Source organism: Pelodiscus sinensis, chromosome 11 (genome assembly GCF_052426305.1).
Source record: "Pelodiscus sinensis isolate ZL-2025 chromosome 11, ASM5242630v1, whole genome shotgun sequence".
Lineage (NCBI taxonomy): Eukaryota > Metazoa > Chordata > Testudines > Trionychidae > Pelodiscus > Pelodiscus sinensis.
The window spans coordinates 15,625,737-15,643,730 of NC_143062.1; the positions used below are offsets into that span (position 1 = coordinate 15,625,737).

Here is a 17,994-nt window from a genome sequence, read left to right on the forward strand (position 1 = left end):
AAAAAATGAGGCAACAACAGTTTGCTAGGCTTCCTTCCATATCAGTTTTAGTTATGATATACTATGGTGTCTAGAAACTCCAAGTGAAATCAGAATAGTGATAGAGATGCAGCCGTGTTAGTCTGGTCTAGCTGAAACAAAAGACAGAACTATGTAGTACATGAAAGACTAACAAGATGGTTTATTAGGTGATGAGTTTTTGTGGGCCAGACCTGAGGAAGTGGGTCTGGCCCACGAAAGCTCATCACCTAATAAACCATCTTGTTAGTCTTTCAAGTGCTACATAGTTCTGTCTTGTGTTTCAAGTGAAATCAGGGTCCCCTTGTGTGTGGTGGTGCATAGATCCCAAGATTAGGGCCTCTCTCTGATTAGGCTTTGCAGAGACTGAATCCTCTGGGCAGATGTACAGCAAGAGCCAGTCCCTACCTTGATGAGGTTAGACTATAAACAGCCAACAAAACCAGTGACTTGTAATGGGCTCTTTCTGCTCTCTGTTTTCAAATTCTCAGCTGTGCCCATGACCAGGGTTCCTGATTGGGATGTGTCATTGCAACTTACTGCTCCTTGTCACTAAGCATCTTTCACGACTATTACTTTGAGCTGTGACTGTCATGTGAATGGGAGTTCCCCCAGCCCAACTCTGGCCTCAGCCCCTGGTCTGGTCCCTTACCATGATGATCCTCCTGCTGCTGTGGGGACAGAGATGGGGATCTCTCTCTAGTAGTGTTCCCTGTAAGCTAAGCACTTGGGCAGCTGCCCAGGAGAGATTCAGGTGCTGCCCAGCTGATTAACAGAGCACCCAGGGCTAACAGCATGTGTTTATATGGTGGTGCACCTCCATGCATGCCTTAGTGCACATAAAATTTATTCTGCAAACTGACACGAAAAAGTAGAGGGAATATGGCTCCCCACTGAGGGGAGGGGCGAAGAGCTCACAGCATCTGCTCTGGCAGCAGTCGAAATCTGTGGGGAGAGGGCACAGTGAATAGGCAGAGGGGAACGTTCCAAATGGGACTAGGGAAGGAAAGGGTTCGGTGTGACACGACGAACCGGAAGCGGCTTCGGCCTGACCTGACAGGCTAACCAACATCCGGCTTTTGGCGTGTCTCTGTAAGAGGGCCGGCCTCGCACCACTTCCGATCTTTTCTCGCCCACGCCGGCGCACCAGAACTGGCTGGAGGGTGCGAGCCGGAGCGGATAGAGCGAGGCACCGGGGCAAAATGGCGTCTCCTGCGCGGTGGAATCACGTGTGGGTCGGATCCGAGACCGGGATCCTGAAAGGTATCGGGGGGAGAGGGCGTGATGGGGCGGGAGCTTGTCCCGTCCCCGGCTGTGACCACGTCCCGTCTCTCTCCCAGGCGTCAATCTGCGGCGGAGACAGGCTACTAATTATGTGGCGGCTTCGGCGCTTCGCCGGGAAGAGGGAGTCTGCGCCATGTGCTGGGGGGACCCATCCGAGTCCGAGGTGAGGGGTTTGTGGCGGGGGGGGGGGAGGAGCAGCAGCAGCAGCCCGGGGCGCCCCTGACACTTCTCCTTCTCATCCTCCTCTAGATTCTCATCGGCTGCCTGGACCGGTCGGTGAAGCTGTTCAGCACCGAGAAGGGGAAGTTCACAGAGTCGCGGCAATGTCTGGGCGGGGAAGGCGCCTTCTGCGGTCTGGCAGTGCACGACAAGTGGGTCTTGCACCATGAACCCAGCAGCTGCCCCCTTATTCCACTGTGTCTGTTTTCAGTTCCTTATCAGAACTGTGGGCCCATTTAACTCCAGATTGTATCCATCCCTTCCTGATATTGGTCCTATCTAAATCCAAATCTCTCACAATCCTCCCCTTCTGGGACTCAGTCTCTATCCCCCAGTCTCTCTTCCCTTTCTGCGGACCCACAGATATAACCTTGAATGTCATGCATCAATCTCTTGGAATAGGTTATTCACCTGCACTCTGCCACCCACAAAATAGATCCTGGAGCCCATTGACCCTCACATCACAATATGCATATACACATCTACCTTTGGGACAGACCAAAATGGACACATGTAGTCTGCTGTCATGTTTTACAGCAGCTGCTGTTGAAAGGCTCAATTAGAGATTTACTCTGCCCTGCTCCCACACAGGAATACATGCCTGTAAAAGGGAAAAAGCATTTCTTTAATTTTTTTTCACCAGGGAATTCAGTTTCCTTTGTGACACCAATTCACAGTTTGTCGGACCATCTGTCTAGCCCCCTAATTATAGCAATGAGTGTGGCCTGGGCCTATGTTGAAAATTGACAATGTTTTATTTCTTTCTGTCACTACTTGGATTTTCTCCCTCTCCCACCATCATTTGGCTGGTACCTGCAGTTCCTTCATCACCTGTGTGGAGTCTGGTCTCCTCAAGGTCTGGAGAGATGCCTCATCTGAAAATGTAAGACTTTTATGGGGAAAGATGCAGGGCAAGGGATGCTGGGTTGGTGGCAGTGGGTGCTGTGTTAGGGAGGAATCCGAGGTCGGATTAGCACCAACACTTGTTTCCTTGCACAGTAATCCAAGGGAGTCAAGATGTGTGGGGACAGTTCCTGATTGCACTTCCCTCTCGTCATAGGGCAGTGCAGCTCAGTCCTGCCAGGATCGCCACATTTGGAGTAATATAAATCCTTCCTCATTGCTACCCCGTTTAGGTAGAAACACAGGTTGGAGCTGGGGTGTGCCGTATGCGCCAAAACCCGGTTCACCCGCAGCGTGTGGGGACAGGTGGGAAGGAAAATGCCCTGAAGGTCTGGGACCTGCAGCGGCCGGAGGAACCCATCTTCCGTGCTAAAAATGTAAGTGTCTGCCTCAGATGTACACCCTACTTCCTTGTGCTCTAGCCATGCTTCCTCTGGCCTAGAGAGCCCCAACCATACCCAGGCTTGGCTGTTCCTGGGGAGACAGGTCTATATCCTGTTTCTTGAGGGAGAATCTGTTCTCACCCCTCCCCCATTGTTCCCCAGTCCTGAATCTGTGCCCTACAGTACACTTTATCTCTCCATCCTTCCCAAATCTGGTAAGATTTGCATTTCATCTCCCGCCCTTGCTCATAGCCCAGCGCCTTCTTGGGACATTTGAGAGCAAGTCAAATATAGGCATTGTGGTTCCACTTACACCCAACTTGCCCTCTTTGCAGGTGCGGAATGACTGGCTCAGTCTCCGGGTTCCTGTCTGGGAGCGTGACCTGCAGTTTCTACCTGGCTCTGAGAAGATTGTCACCTGCACTGGGCATCACCAGGTAGGAGCCTGATGGTTGTATTGGGGTGCAATGGAGGGAGTGGGGTGTGCAGAAGGGAGGATTAGAGTCTGGAGGAGTCTATCGGTAGGGGAATTTGGGTCTGTGGAGGAACTTGGGAGGTGATGAGTTTGTGAACTGGGTTGGGGTGGGAAAGGGATCAGGGTCTGGGGAGCAGGCAGTGGGAGAGGTGAGCAGACTGGTGTATGAGAGGAACTGGAAAGCGGGGGACCTGAAATGATGGGGAAATGAAGGTGCAGGATGATGGTTGGGAAAAGAAATAGGTATGGGGTTGTGGAGCAGGGGGATGGAAGGATGTGGGATTGGGGTCTGGAGGAGTTAGGGGGGCTGGGCAGATGGGGCGGGATGATTGGGGGAATGGAAGGAAGAGAATTGGAGCAATCAGAATTGGGGTGTGGATGGGGGGTCATGGCATGAGGTGCAGAAGGTGGGGGAGCAGGGAGGGGAGGCAGATTAGTTCGAGGGGCAGAAATTGGAGGGGCAGGGGTACTGGAAGGAGGGATATTCAGGTGATGGGAAGGTTTGTAACCTGATAGCTACTAACCTCTGGTGCCCCCGGCTCACCTGATTGGGCAGGGGTGGGCAATAATTTTTGCCCCAAGGGCCACTTCAAAAAATTTTGAAATAGCCCCGGGCCACCCTGGAAGGGGTGGGGCCTAAATGAGAAGGGATGGGACTACCTCACTTCCAGACCATGATTGGTCTGGGGGTGGGGGAGCCCCTTTGCCTCCCCTTCCCACTAGGCACCCATGCCCTGGAAGAGGCTTGGCACACTCCCCCACCCCCAGGCCAATCAAGGTCTGGGGGCAGAGGATGGCAGGAAGCCTCCTCCTGCCCTGCAAGGTGCCATGAGCTCCCCCACCCCCAGGCTCTGATTGGCCTGGGGGCAGGGGAGCACGTGAAGCCTCCTCCCACCCTGCCAGAAGCACATGGTGCTTTGAAGCATGGCATGCTGCTCACGGTGAGGGGGAGAGCGGAGGAGGCTTCACGTGCTCCCCCCTCACCGTGAGCAGCATGCCATGCTTCAAAGCACCATGTGCTTCTGGCAGGGTGGGAGGAGGCTTTGTGCACTCCCCCGCCCCCAGGCCAATTAAGGCCTTCTCTGCTCTGCCCCTGCCCTGTGAGCAAGGTGTGGTGCTTTGAACTGCCGTACACTGCTCACAGGTTAGGGACAGAGCGGAGAAGGCTTCGTGCACTCCCCTGCTCCCAGGCTCTAATTGGCCTGGGGTGGGAGAGCAGCAAGGTCTCTGCAGGCCGGATCCACTCGCTAGGTGGGCCGGATCCAGCCCACAGAGGCCCTTTTGCCCAATCCTGTGCTTGGGGCAGATGGTTTCTCTTCGGTGGGGGGGGCGTGCAAGGCCCCAATGACCACATTTGTCTGTCTCTCCAAGGTGCGGCTGTACGACCCCAGCTCCCCACAGCGGCGACCTGTTCTGGAGACAACCTATGGGGAGTACCCCCTCACAGCCCTCTCCCTCACACCTGGGGCTGAGTGAGTCACACTCTGCTGGCTGGGAGGGCACTGACCGGGAGAAGGGGGGGATGGCAGCAGCTCTTTGGCATGGTGTGCAGCACTGACCGTGAATGCCAAGGGCAAGCAATAGAGCATAAAGCTCAGCACCAGATCTCAATTTGGTTCTGTTTGGGAGGCAGCACTGACTTCTGGCAGGTCTGGGAGTTCAGGCTCCTGGGTTGTGTTCCCAGATCCGAGTGGTGGCAGGATGGAGTTCAGAAATCTGGCTGGATAATGGGTGTCCTTGTGACCATAGGGTGGGAAGTGTCCTGACACCTGTCTCTTTGCAGCTCCGTGGTGGTAGGTAGCTCACGTGGAGAAATGGCTGTCATTGACCTGCGGCAAGGTGAGCAGGGGCTTTCCTGTTGCTATCCACGTGGTATGGGGTGGGGGGTAATGTTGGGAGGGAGTATGGGTCTCTGTAGGAGAGAGAGAAGCTTGTTTCCCTTGGGCCAGGAGAGGGGGGGATTCATGGGGATAGGGTGGGGGGTGATAGGAGGGGGAGGCTGGACTAAGTCAGGGAGGGCCAGACTCCGTGATGGTCCTGTCTCCCTCTGTGGCAGGAAGGCTGGTGAAATGCCTGAAAGGCTTTGCTGGGAGCGTGCGCAGCGTCCAGTGTCACTCGACCCTCCCACTTGTGGCTTCCTGCGGCCTTGACCGTTTCCTGCGGGTGCATAATATCGAGGACAAACACCTTAAACACAAGGTGAGAGCTGTGCCCTCCCCCATCCCATGCACCACCCCTCTGCTGGAAGTGCCTCTGCTGCCATTGCTCCTGCCCCACTGCTTACAGTGCCCACTGCGTGATTCCCTCTCCTGTCATGTTTCTGGGCCTGATCTTTGATGGGGGTTCTCTGTTGTTTTCAGGTATATCTGAAATCCCGGCTAAACTGCCTCCTGCTGACCAGCCGTGAGAGGTGGGAGGTGAGTGGGGTGGAAATAGAGGGGGCTATCTCTTGGGTGGGAGCTCCATTTGTGGGGTCACTATTCCTTGGCTGACTCTCCTGGCTGTGTTGTTACTGAGTTGAGGACTGTTCTCAGTTACTATGTAGGTGGAGGAGAAGAGAGAGCCCAGGGAGTTGCCTCTTGCTTTCCTAAACCTGCTTAAGGCAGTGGGCAGGGACCCTTTCCTTGTCCTTCTATAGGGCCCTTCTGCTTCGGCAGGAGGTGCTGCTTAATTTGACTGTGCCTCCCACCACCAGGATGAGGAGCCTGAACCTGCAGCTGCTGAAGCAAATGTGAAGGAAGAAGATGAGCTGTGGGATTGCATGAAGGCGGTGGCTACTAAAACAGTGCCCAAGCGCAGTGCAGATCCTAGAGGCCAGGAGACCCAGCAGGGCAAGCGGTCCAAGAAGCAGAAGAGACAGAGTGTTGGGCCTTGAGAGGACAAGTGGGGAGCCTGTGCCCCAGCTGGAAAGGACCATGAATTTGTTTCTTACTCAGGATCAGGGTGTAGGGGAGGGGGAATACCCTCATGTCTCTCCTGGCCAGAGGCACCAGCTTCTCCCCTGCTGCTAAAAGAATGTGGGATGCCAGAGGGGTGGATATGTTGGCTGGGTCCTAACCTCCCAGAGGATGCTGCTGTGACTGGACCTAAAATACATGTGCAGTGGGATTGGGCTGGGTGCAGCCAGAGCCCTGTCTATAAAGGCCCGTTCTAGGGGCCATCCTGTAGGGAGAGGGGAATTTAAACCTATCTCCAGCTGTAAGGGTAGTGCCCAGCTGTGTGAAAAGAACCAGTGCCAAGTGCCTTATTCTGGAGCCTGGGCTGGGTGGGGGTGGGGGGTGGCGTGGCATACCTCTGCTCTGCTCTTTCCTGCCTGTGCCACAGGCTGCCCCCCCATGGTGGGTGCTGGGGGAAGGGCCCCCTCTACATGACCCACCCCATCAGTGCGCCCTGCACGTGCGCCTGTCCTGGCCTTAGCCAGCGGCTCCCCCTCCCATCTGCCGCGGCAGGAGCCTCCCTGCGGCCCCTCCTTGAGGCACCTCTGCCCCCAGTGGCCTGTCTCCTGCGCTGGGGAGCTGCAGAGCCTGGGCCGGGCGGGTAGGAAGCGGCGAGACGCCGCTGGAATCTACCGGGAAGGAGCCGTAGGCGGGGCCGCGGCCGGGCGGACCCCGAGCTGGCGGGGCGCTGCGGATGCCCGGGAATCGGACTCATGCGCCGGACCAAGCCCTCGTCTGGACATCGCGATGGGGAGGTGCCGCCGGGCAATGACCTCACAAAGCCCCCGGGGCCCGCGCAGCGTCTGGGCCGCGCGCTCCCGGCGGCTGCAGCGCACCCATGGGTTGCGTGCAGTCCGGCCGCGGGGCCCCCGCGGCGGAGTCGGACGAAGCAGAGGGGCCCAGCGGCACTGCAGGTGGGGGCATCCCGGGGGAGAAATCTCTGAGGGGCAGGAACTGTTGTCGCGGCTGGCTGTGACGGAGAAAAGGAGGGATCAAGTGGGGCGGGGCGGGCGCTACGCTTGTGTGGGGGGGGAATGGCCAGAGGTTGGTATATCGTGGTGGCCTGTCCGCAGAGGGGTCTGCACATGGGGATGAATCCGTCATCCTGGTCCCTTTTAGAAATCTCTGCCTGGGGGATCTCCCTTGCTCCCTCCGCGTCTCCCCAGTACATGTTCTATTCTGTGTCTTCGGGTTTATTCCCCGGGGGGACTCCGAGCCAGTGAAGGGAAATTCCCATCCCTACCTGGCCCAGAGCAGAATGGAAGACAGAAACCCTGAGGACCCCGCTGTGCATGGACTGTGACACCCACTGTTCTCCCAGAGCCAAGAATAGAACCATGCTCTGGATTCCCGACCCTCCACTAGACAACACTACTTTTGCCTAACCATAGAGCTTGTAAAGGTGTAGTATAAATACAAAACTAGAATATTACACATAGCTTAAGTTTGTCTGAAGAAAGATAATGTTGCAAAGAAAGGCCTCGAAGGTAATGAGTTACAGGGCCAGAAGAGATGAAAGAGGAGGATGTCTAGTTCAAACAATAACTAATGAAATATGGGAACATTTCTGAAGAGAAGGCCTATGAGGGACAGGGGTGCCTGCAAATGGTTTTAAATAAGACAGAGAATATGTTTTACAATGAGCCAACATGACCTGCCCCACCCTACAAACCAGTGTTATTGCAAAATTCAGGGTTTATGTGAAACCAGGTTTAGCCCATTTGTAATAACCCTTGATCAAATACTTATAAATATCATGTTACTGTCTGGATGTGGTAAATACTTATTTAGGCTTTGTAAACATATTTTTAGAGCAATTGTATAAATACCACTTGGCCTTTGGATTTAATAAAGGAATTTATAGTTAAATCACGTTCATGATATACATGATATACATGAATCAAATACATGAATAATAAATAATGCCAATATTTTTGGACTTATGGCAGGACAAATGACAATTTCAGTTCTTTTAAACCGTACAGTGAAGGGGTTGTAACCTATCCTCTGAGGTCATCATCAGAGTGCTCGTACTAGGTCAGACCAATTGTCTATCTTGCCCAGTATCCTGTCTTCTTATCGTGGACAATACCAGATGCTGCAGAAGGAACAAATAGAAGAACAGGGCAATTATGAAGTGGCCCACCTCCTGTTGCCTACTCCCAACTTCTCACAGTTAGGATATGTCTGAACAACTGATGTTATTCTGAAATAACATATTCCGTTTCTACACTACAGGCAGTTATTTTGACATAATGTCGAAATAATGTCAAGCAGGAGGACTTCTTATTCTGACTCCTGTAACACTCATTTTACAAGGAGTAAGAAGTCAGAGGAAGAATCCTCTACCTCGGACTTCCTGCTGTGTAGACAGCGCCAAAACCTGAAATAAAGCTACACAATTGATATAGCTGAAGTTGCGTAGCTTATTTCGGCTGTAGCCCAGCTGGGTAGACATGCCCTTAGAATGTGAGGATATCCAGAGCATGGGGTTGCATTGCTGACCATCTTGGGTAATAGCCATTGTTGCATCTGCCCTACGTTAATTATCTAATTAGTTTTTTAACCCAGTTATAGTTCTGGCCTTCACAACATCCCCTGGCAATGAGTTCAGCAGGTTTTCTGTGTGTTGTGTGAAATATTTCCTTTTGTTTGTTTTAAACCTGCGGATTATTACTTTCATTAGATGACTTTGGGTTCCTGTGTTATGTGAGGGGATAAATAACATTTCCTTATGGACTGTCACCAGCATATTTATGATTTTATAGACCTCTGTCACAGATGAAAGCAATCTAAATTTCTTACAGATACTGTACTATCACAACCTGCCCCCCTTGGGCGGGGTTGCAATACAACAGTACTGGTAAGAAATTTTGAGAAATTTAAGTGTGGGGTGGAATGCGGGGGATCAGAGCAGAGGGTTGGGATGTATGTGGGGGTGCAAAAGTCAGGGCAGGGAACTGGAGAAGTCAGAGTTAGTGTGTATGAGGGGCTCAGGGAAGGGGGTTGGAGTGTGGAGTGGATGCAGGAGGGTAGGGGGTTAGAGTGTGAGAGGGAGTTTGGGGGGGCAGGCAGTCTACCTGGCCTAGACTGAGTCAGTGCACCCAATTCTACCTCCCATCCTACCCCCGCTGCACAGCAGTCGGGCTGGGGCCACTGCAAGTCCCTCCCTCAGCAACTGGGGACCAGACTGCAGGGCCAGGGCTAGGTTGCTGCAGGCGTGGCCAGAGGGCCTACCTCAGGGCCCGGCAGGAGGAAGGCCAGAAGTGGGGCTGTAGCTGTATGGAGGCCAGACTGTTGGGCCTGCCCCAAGACTGGGGCTGGGGCCAGGCTAGGGTTGCCAGATGTCCAGTATTGGCCTGGACAGTCCAGTATTTGTGGCCTCTGTCCAATAAAAAAAAAACAGAAAATACCGAACATGTAAAATATCCGGTATTTTCTGTTTTTCTTGGACAGAAGGCCACTTGGGACATTGTTCCCCTGCCGCATTTGGCGGAGGGAGCAGAGAGCATGGGGATTTAAAGGCATAGCGACAGGTTTTTTTATGCGTTTTTTTTGTTCAACCAATTTTTTTCCTGCCATGTTCGGGGTGGTTTTTTTTTTTTTTTTTTTTTGGTGAAAGTATCTGGCAATCCTAGGCCAGGCTGCCGCAGCAATGGACGCAACTATGGCCAAACAGGGTCTGATTCCACATACAACACACCCTGCAGGAGCGACACCAGGGCTGGGCTGCCAGCCCCTCCTGTGTCAATTTGGAACCAAGGCTGGGGCTGTGCTGCTACAGCTGCAGCCCAACAAGATGGGCCAGTTCTGTGCCCCTCTCCATCCCTGGCACTGTGGCCAGACAGGAGCTGTTTCTAGCTCTTCCCAACAGCTCAGCTGGGAGATTGCGCTCCTTTCCTACAGCTCCCAGCTCCCCTTTAAATTGCTTGCCTGCCTCCTGCAAAGCACCATGCCCCAGCCAGCTCTTGCCAGAGTGCAGCCTGTTCTTACCAGAGCTGCACACTGGGGCATACTCACTTACTTTCACCTCTGCTCTGTCGTATCCCCATTTAGTTTTCTTTTCCAGACTGAACAGGCCCAGTCTTTTTAATCTTTCCTTATATGGAAGCTGTTCCATATCCCTAATCATTTTGACCTTCTTTGTACCTTTCTGATTCTAATATATCTTTTTTGATATGGGGTGACCAGAACTTCACACAGTAATTAAGATGTTGGCACACTGTGGATTTATGTAATGGCATTACATTTTCTGTCTTATCTATTCCTTTCCCAATGGTTCCTGTTAATTTTTTTAACTGCTGTTGTATATTGTGTGGATGTTTTCAGAGAACTCTCCACAATGACTCCAAGATCTCTTTCTTGAGTGTAACAGTTAATTGAGACCATATCATTTTGTATGTATATTGGGAATTATGTTTTATTTTGCATTTGTATTATTTTGCATTATGTAACATTGAATTTCATCTGCCATTTTGTTGCCCAGTATCCAATTTTGTAAAATCCCTTTGTAACGTTTTACAGTCTACTTTGGACTTACTGTGTGTACTTGAACATAAGTCCATTTGTTTATAAGCTGATCCCCAAATGTACAGAGAAAAAATGGTGGAAAAAAAAAAGGAAACGTCACTGACCCGTACATAAGCCGACTCCAGAGTACAGACTTCCAGTCCCAGCTCGTGGTCAATGCAGGCTGAGGGACATTCTGGCTGCAGGAACAAAGCCTCTCCCATTGATTGCTGTTCACTGTTCCCAGCCAATGGGAGTTGAGAGGTTCTGTGCCTGCAGCCTGCACATCCCGCAGCCTGAGCTGCTTCCTGCAGCTCCCATTGGCTAATGGGCACCTGCCCACTGGTCTTGTACCTTGTCTGCATGTAGCTCAGCCATACAGTCTGCCCTGCCCAGCTGCCACTACATTCCTAGTGGTGGCTGCAAGAATGGAGCCTCTCAGCTCTCCATGGCTGGGAGCTGAGAGACTCTGTGCCTGAGCCAGGACCTCCCTCAGCACATTCTGGCTGCTTCTTGAGCCACTGGGAGCTGAGAGGCTCCGTGCTGGCAGCCAGCATGTCCTTCATCCTGTGTTGTTTCCTACGGCTCGGGAAGGACATGTTCATAAGATGACCCCTGCTCATTACAGTGGGATTTTTTTCCATAAAAAGTCAGCTTATGAACAAGTACATACTGGAACTGTTTTGAATAATTGTGTATCATCTACAAATTTTGCCACCTCACTGTTTACCTGTTTTTCATATTATTTGTGAATATGTTTAATAGGACTGGTCCCATATTCTTGGGGGACCCCACCAGTGTTCTCTCTAAGCTTTTCCATCCATGTGTGCCCAGTTTACAAGGAACATTGGACCCTACTATTTATCTCACTCCATTCTGAAAACTGACTGTTTCTTACTACTCTTTGTTTCCTGTCTTTTAACCAGTTATTGGTCCATGAGAGGACCCTCACTTTTATCCAATGACCACTTAATTTCCTTAAGAGTCTTTGGGGAAGAACTTTGTCAAAGGCTTCCTGAAAGTCAAAGTAAACTAGATCTCCCCTTGTCCAAGTGTTTGTCAACCTCCTCAAAGAATTCAAATAGATTGGCAACATATGATGTCCCTTTATAAATGCTGTATCAAGTGTTCCCCCCAAATCATGTTCCTCCATGTGTCTGTTATTTAAGTAATAGGGTACATACCACAGTTAGTTCTGCAATTTAATTTTTGAGAGATGTGTAGGTAGAGGTAAGGTTTTTGTGTGTGTGTGTCCATTGCCAGGGAATGCTATGAGGGCCAAAAGTAAAACAGATTAAAAAAGAATTAGATATGCTTATGGAGAATTGGTACAACAATGACTATTAGCTAAAATGGTCAGAGATGCAACCCCGTACTCTGGGTGTCCCAAAAAACCTGATTGCCAGAAGCTGGGAATAGATGACAGGAAGGTGGATCACCCAGTAAATTGCCATTTTCTGTTCCTTCCCTCAGAAACATTGGCACGGGCCACAGTTGAAAGACAGGGCATTATATGAGGTGGATCAGTGGTCTGAACCAGGATGGCTATTCTTATGTTCTTACAAATGCCACAAATAAACTCCTGGCTGAGGACAACAGAGATCTTGAATGCCTGTAAATAGATAAATTATTCACAGGATGTGGTAGAGGTCCATTGAATGCCACTTCAGTTTTAAAGAGTAAGACCCAAGGAAAAGCATGGAGACAATAGTAGCTGCAGAGCTAAAGAATGGGTGCAAAAAAGCACAAAGATAGCTAGCAGCTGAGAAATCATCTAATAAATGTGTCACTTTGGAAGATAGATGATTTATAAGGTGAGAGTGAGGAGTTAAAAAGAGCTTACAGAAATTAACACTGCCTAGGTGGTGATGACTACCACTGCTATACATTTTTCTCCAGCATGGCCATCCTTATGATTTCTGGTGCCCAATGCAACCTGAGCACCTGCACCCCATCCTCCAGCTGGGTTAGGGCTGTTTCACTGGGGGCCGCACTCACGTCTGTAGGTGCCGGAGCTGAGGGGGCAGGCTGAAGGGCTGTGGGGAACAGGAGCTGGCAGGGAGGTCCAGGCAGTGAGCAGCACTGGTGGGTGGAGTGTGGGTGGGAGGTGGAGCATGGGGCAGGCACCCAAGACAGGCAGAAGGTGGCCTGCAGGGGATAAGGGGATGGGGCCTTCTGAATCATGCAGCTGCATATGCTGCACATGCCAAAGGACAATCTTGGTCCCCAGAAGCCTTTCCAACCATTCTGAAGGAAAATGGGCTTCTTTCCCTAAGGAATGGCCTGTAAATAATCCACTGAACATGACGGCTACAGGCAAAGACAATCTGTTTTGAATAATTTGACTATGGATGATTTAGTCAAAATCACTAAATGGAAATAAGAAGTTTCCATTGGAACTTGACTGCCTTCAAATTTACCAGTAGAGAATGTAATCTGGGTACAGTTGTGGAAAAACAGGCCAAAAAAGGTTTAAGCAAAAATGGGAGTTTTTTTTTTAATGGAAATATATTTGTGTAATTATATAAGGGTCTAAGAATCAAACTAGCACTTCAAATTTGTAGAATCTTATTTTGTATGGTTTAAAATGAACTATTTTGAAAAAGATTTAACTAAAAATCTGTTTGCATCTTTCATTCAAAGTTGCAAAAATGGACAGATACTTTTGCCAAATACACGTAGCTAGTGTTATCTGACTTTGCTATTTAGCATTTAAACCTGTGGGTGCCTCGGTACTTTTAGAAAATTAAATATCCTTTTAAATAAGGGCTGGAGGACATGGCAGAGGCCAGAAGGTCAGAACCTGGCTAGTGGGGAGAGACTCTGATCTTTTTGCAGTAATAAAACAGCAGGTAAAAGAACTACAGGAGAAGAATGAAAAATTAAAAAAACACTGCACTTCTGGGGCAACAGCAATGGAAAGGAGTACAAGAAGCCTTAAAACGATGTAGGAATATGAAGCCTTAAAACGATTTTGAGTAATAATCAGTCACTTTGGTAAAGGTAGATGGAAACGCTGTAAACAAAAATAGTTACACTTCATATGAAAGCTGATATAGCTAATGTTATAGCAAATAACAATGGATGTTACACTGTGGAAGGAATGTGCATTCCCTAATGGAATATGCAGTGTATACTGTAAAAGGGGTAAAAACAGAGGTGAAAGTAAGCAGGTGCACCCTGGCGTACAGCTCTGGCAAGAGCTGGCTGAGCTGTGGCACAAGCCTGAAGGGAGCTATTTAAAGAGCTGGCAGGGGCCCGAGTTGCAATAGGACTATACCTGTAAGAAATTTTAAGTTACTTTCACTTCTGAGTAAAATAAAAAAGATTTATTTCATTAAAATCCTGTATCAGCTCCAAAGAGGAGCCAGAATAGGTTGTGTTTTCTTTTTCAGATGGCTGTGTACTTTGGAAACAGAAGCAAACCCAGAATCAAGGAAGATCAGTAAATATAAGAAACTAAGCTTAACCATTCAAAATACGTCCAATAGTTTTTTGTTTAACCATGGTATAAAGAAAATGTTATCAAGGGAGTACAAACCTACGTGGCAGTGTTTTATAAAAATAGAAAAAGAATAATTCTACTAAAGCTAATTGTATACAAGATTAAAATGCCTTAAAATAAAAATCCAAATAATGATTTAGGGCTAAATCTATTAAGAAGATATTGTATAATAATGGGTAACTTATTCATGCACTAATTTTACTGAATTTCACTGTCACTGCAATTTGGTAAAAAATGGCTACAGATCATTAAAAGGACTTTACAGACAATAATTTAAACTTTAAAATGCTTAAACCCGCCAAGATGGGACAGCAGCAAAACTGAAGGGAACTAATAAAATTGGCAAACTAAACTAAACTATTTGGGATTGGTATGTCACTTTGAAACCAAGCTCACATAGAGTGGCTGTGGGAATATGAGCAAGCATTTTAACAGAAGTTAGCAGCAGAAGGATTGCATCCACTAAATGAGGAAGTGTTTTCAACAAGTTAGTACCTAGAATATTGTATTTTCAAAATTAACAAAGCAAAGAATTTATTGACAAAAAAGCATTGAATTGTTTCATAGGCATGATGTGGTCATTTTTTGTACATGCACATGATAAAATTAATTTGCTACCAGGAAAGATCAAAAACAATAACACTAATAATATACTATAAATACATGCTATATAAAGTGAAAGCATCCTTAAATGACAGAAGAAAGAAGATTGCCCTCTTTTAGCACCACAGAAAAGTTAAAGATTTGGTACAAGGGAGGCAATTATAATAGGTGCAAGGCAAGAAAGGAACAAGATTACAATACCATAAAGTTTGTGAAAAAAGAAAGCCTTGACCAAAGTGTTACCAGTGTGAGTACTGGAAAGTACTGTGACACATATGCATGGCTACGTCTACACTGGCGGCTTCTTGCGCAAGAACAGCTGTTCTTGTGCAAAAACTTGCTGGGTGTCTACACAGTACACACGTTCTTGCGCAAGTAAATTTACAGTACAGCGTCAGAAAACAGGGCTTCTTCCGGAAGAGTTATTCTTCTCCCCACGAGGAATAAGCCCTCTTGTGCAAGAGCTCTTGCACAAGAGGGCAGTGTAGACAGGCGACATGAATTTCTTGTGCAAGAAACCCCTATGGCTAAAATGGCAGAAGACCATATGGCCATAGACTGCCATAGACGCTCTTGCGCAAAAGCACGTCTCTTGTGCCAAAGCACATGCCAGTGTAGATGCGCTCTTGTGGAAGACTTTTTGCGCAAGAACTCTTCTGCAAAACAGTTCTTGCGCAAGAAGCTGCCAGTGTAGATGTAGCCATGGTGTTGCATGGTAGTGACAAGATCTGGGTTTGCGCCTGAGGACCTTTCATGGGTGGGTGTAATGTCTTACTGTCACAGCTGCCAGCCTGTAGGTTCACTCTGAGGAAGCAGTCTCCAAACCACTCAGTATGGCTGAGACACTGGGAAGCTGGTGAAGTAAAAAGTGCCTATGTTGCTAATGGCCAGTATCGTGTGGTGACGGGAAAGGGCCATTTCTACTATGGACACAGAGGATGCTATTTGAATTGGCTTATGTTCTATTTCACACCTGAATTTCCAGTGGTGATAAATGGAAAGATTTATATATTTTATACTAGTTTTGTATAATATAATTGAAACATAGGCAAAGATAAAATTGCAGAAGCATGTTTTAAAGGCAGAGCAAGCTTATAGGCTATGTCTACACTCGCGGCTTCTTGTGCGAGTAATATGCAAATGAGGCTAAGCGTGGCATATCGCCAAGCCTCATTTGCATACCTAATGAGCCATTTTTTTCAGAAGAGGCTCTTGCGCAAGAAGGAGCGTCTACACTGCCCCTTCTTGCGCAAGAAAAACCCTCTTGCGCAATGCTGTTCTTCCTGAAAAGTAATAGGTGTAATGGCTCCTTCTTGCGGAAGAGCCTCTTCTGAAAAAAATGGTGGCTCATTAGATATGCAAATGAGGCTCGGCAATATTCCATGCTTAGCCTCATTTGCATATTACTTGCGCAAGAAGCCGCGAGTGTAGACATAGCCATAGTGTGGAATTACATCCATAGTAAAGGTGGTTATTTTAACGGTTTGGTAATTACATTATTGTGATAATTATTCTGTTAATTCTATATTGCAAAGTTTGGCAGTTGGATACCATTTTCCAAAATTGTAGAAGTATGTTTGAAATGCTTTAATGTAGTAAAACCCACATAGTATGTTGGATTTCAAAGTGGGGAATGTAGAATAAATAAAAATTAGGAAATTAAAGTTAGCTTACATTCAGCTGAAGAAAGATGTGTGTTGTAAAGAAAGGCCACAAAAGTAATTAGTTACAGGGCCAGAAGCGATGAAGTAGGGCGGATGCCTGGTTCAAAGAATAACTAATGAAATGAAAGGATATTTCTGAAGAGAAGGCCTCTGACTGGGAGGGGTGATGGCAGATAGTTTTAAATAAAACAAAGAGATTCTGTTTTAGCATGAGCCAACATAGCCCTTCCCACCGCACCAACCAATGTTGTTATAAAAATTAAGAGCCCCGTGTGAACCCAGGAGCAAACAGGTGAAACTAAGCAGATGCACCCTGGTGCATAGCTCTAGCAAGAGCTGGCTGAGCTGTAGCAAAAGCTAGCAGGGAGCTATTTAAAGAGCTGGCGGGGACCTGGGTTACAATAGGACAGTACCTGTAGACATTTTTAATTTACTTTCACGGTTGGACACAAAGGAAAAACTGTTGATAAGCAGGAAGGAGGGAAAAGAGGTTGTAAACATTGTCTGGATTAAACCAGGGAATAAAGATGACCTGTCTCCAATTGGTTTTAACTGTAGTCTGTACCTGGCTTCCAGACATCACTTGTTTGTTAAAAGGTTATCTCAAAGTTTTGTGCATTGCCAATATACTGTCTGGCCATGTTGAAGCTGACTGGTACCCCCTTGGTTTAGATCATTTGTAAGTTTCTTGATCAAATATTTATGAATGTTTTGTTTTTGTCTAGATGTGGCAAATTGCTTATTATTTAGGCCTTGTAGGTATGTTTTGAGCAATTGTATAAATATTATTTGGCTTTTGGATTTAATAAAGGAATTAATGGTTAAATCAGTGTCATGATAATATCTGTATAAATAATCCCAAGCAGAGGGATGGCTGGGCAGTCTGGTCAACATGCTGATAGTCTACACTCCTCCTTTGCAGACAGCAAGCGCAGGCCTAGGTGCAAGCAGCTGCGGATCGCGGACTCTGCCCCAGCGGTGCGTTCCTCGGACAGCCTCAAGATCCGGATCATTTGGAGACGCGTCTCCATCTTTGGCAACCGGCGTGATTCCATACGGAGCACCAAGAGCGCTACCTCAGTCACTGCGCTGCCGGAGCCCAGCGAGTCTGACCCCGAGAACAGCCCTCTGAAGGCTGGGCCCCCGCCCCACGACAGCTGCCTTGCAACTAACAGAGATGGGGAATAAACATAACTTTCACAGCTGTGTCTGGGCTGGGCCTTCTGCCCTGGACAGTACTGGGGACCAGGCCCCCATGTTGGGGGCCTATAGGGGCAGGCTTGGGGAGCAGGCCCCCATGTTGAGGGAGGCTGTAAGGGAGAAGGTCCCCACAGAAGGGGGGCTGTAGCGGCACTAGGAGAGTGGTGAAGCACTGGAATGGGTTACCTAGGGAAGTAGTGGAGTCTCCATCTCTAGAGGTGTTTAAGTCTCGGCTTGACAAAGCCCTGGCCGGGTTGATTTAGTTGGGATTGGTCCTGCCTAGAGCAGGGGGGTG

The 17,994-nt window shown here is 48.5% G+C and overlaps 1 protein-coding gene across 3 annotated transcripts; it reads left to right on the forward strand.

The window, feature by feature from the left end:
- The first annotated feature begins 1,122 nt into the window (after window positions 1–1,122).
- Window positions 1,123–17,705, forward strand: WDR74 (WD repeat domain 74). Of its 3 annotated transcripts, XR_003088366.3 has the most exons (13): window positions 1,123–1,281; window positions 1,359–1,465; window positions 1,552–1,673; window positions 2,341–2,404; window positions 2,658–2,801; window positions 3,143–3,244; window positions 4,654–4,754; window positions 5,066–5,121; window positions 5,339–5,481; window positions 5,643–5,699; window positions 5,978–7,132; window positions 14,123–14,172; window positions 17,422–17,705. XR_003088366.3 is itself a non-coding variant. In XM_006118243.5 (11 exons), exons 1-11 carry the CDS (start codon window positions 1,221–1,223, stop codon window positions 6,155–6,157), a joined length of 1,137 nt encoding a protein of 378 aa, XP_006118305.3. In that variant the 5' UTR covers window positions 1,123–1,220; the 3' UTR covers window positions 6,158–8,087. The 3 variants fall into 3 exon arrangements, 1 of the variants encoding a protein (XP_006118305.3); XR_001367898.4 differs by lacking the exon at window positions 14,123–14,172; XM_006118243.5 differs by lacking the exons at window positions 14,123–14,172; window positions 17,422–17,705 and having other exon boundaries at window positions 5,978–8,087.
- The last annotated feature ends 289 nt before the right edge of the window (window positions 17,706–17,994 follow it).

What these genes read in the sequence shown, in the direction of transcription:
- WDR74 (XM_006118243.5), top strand. Translation starts at nt 1,221, where the DNA reads ATGGCGTCTCCTGCGCGGTGGAATCACGTGTGGGTCGGATCCGAGACC. An exon ending in CGAGACCGGGATCCTGAAAG is followed by an intron (nt 1,282 to 1,358) that starts GTATCGGGGGGA and finishes TCTCTCTCCCAG; the next exon opens with GCGTCAATCTGCGGCGGAGA. An exon ending in GGGACCCATCCGAGTCCGAG is followed by an intron (nt 1,466 to 1,551) that starts GTGAGGGGTTTG and finishes ATCCTCCTCTAG; the next exon opens with ATTCTCATCGGCTGCCTGGA.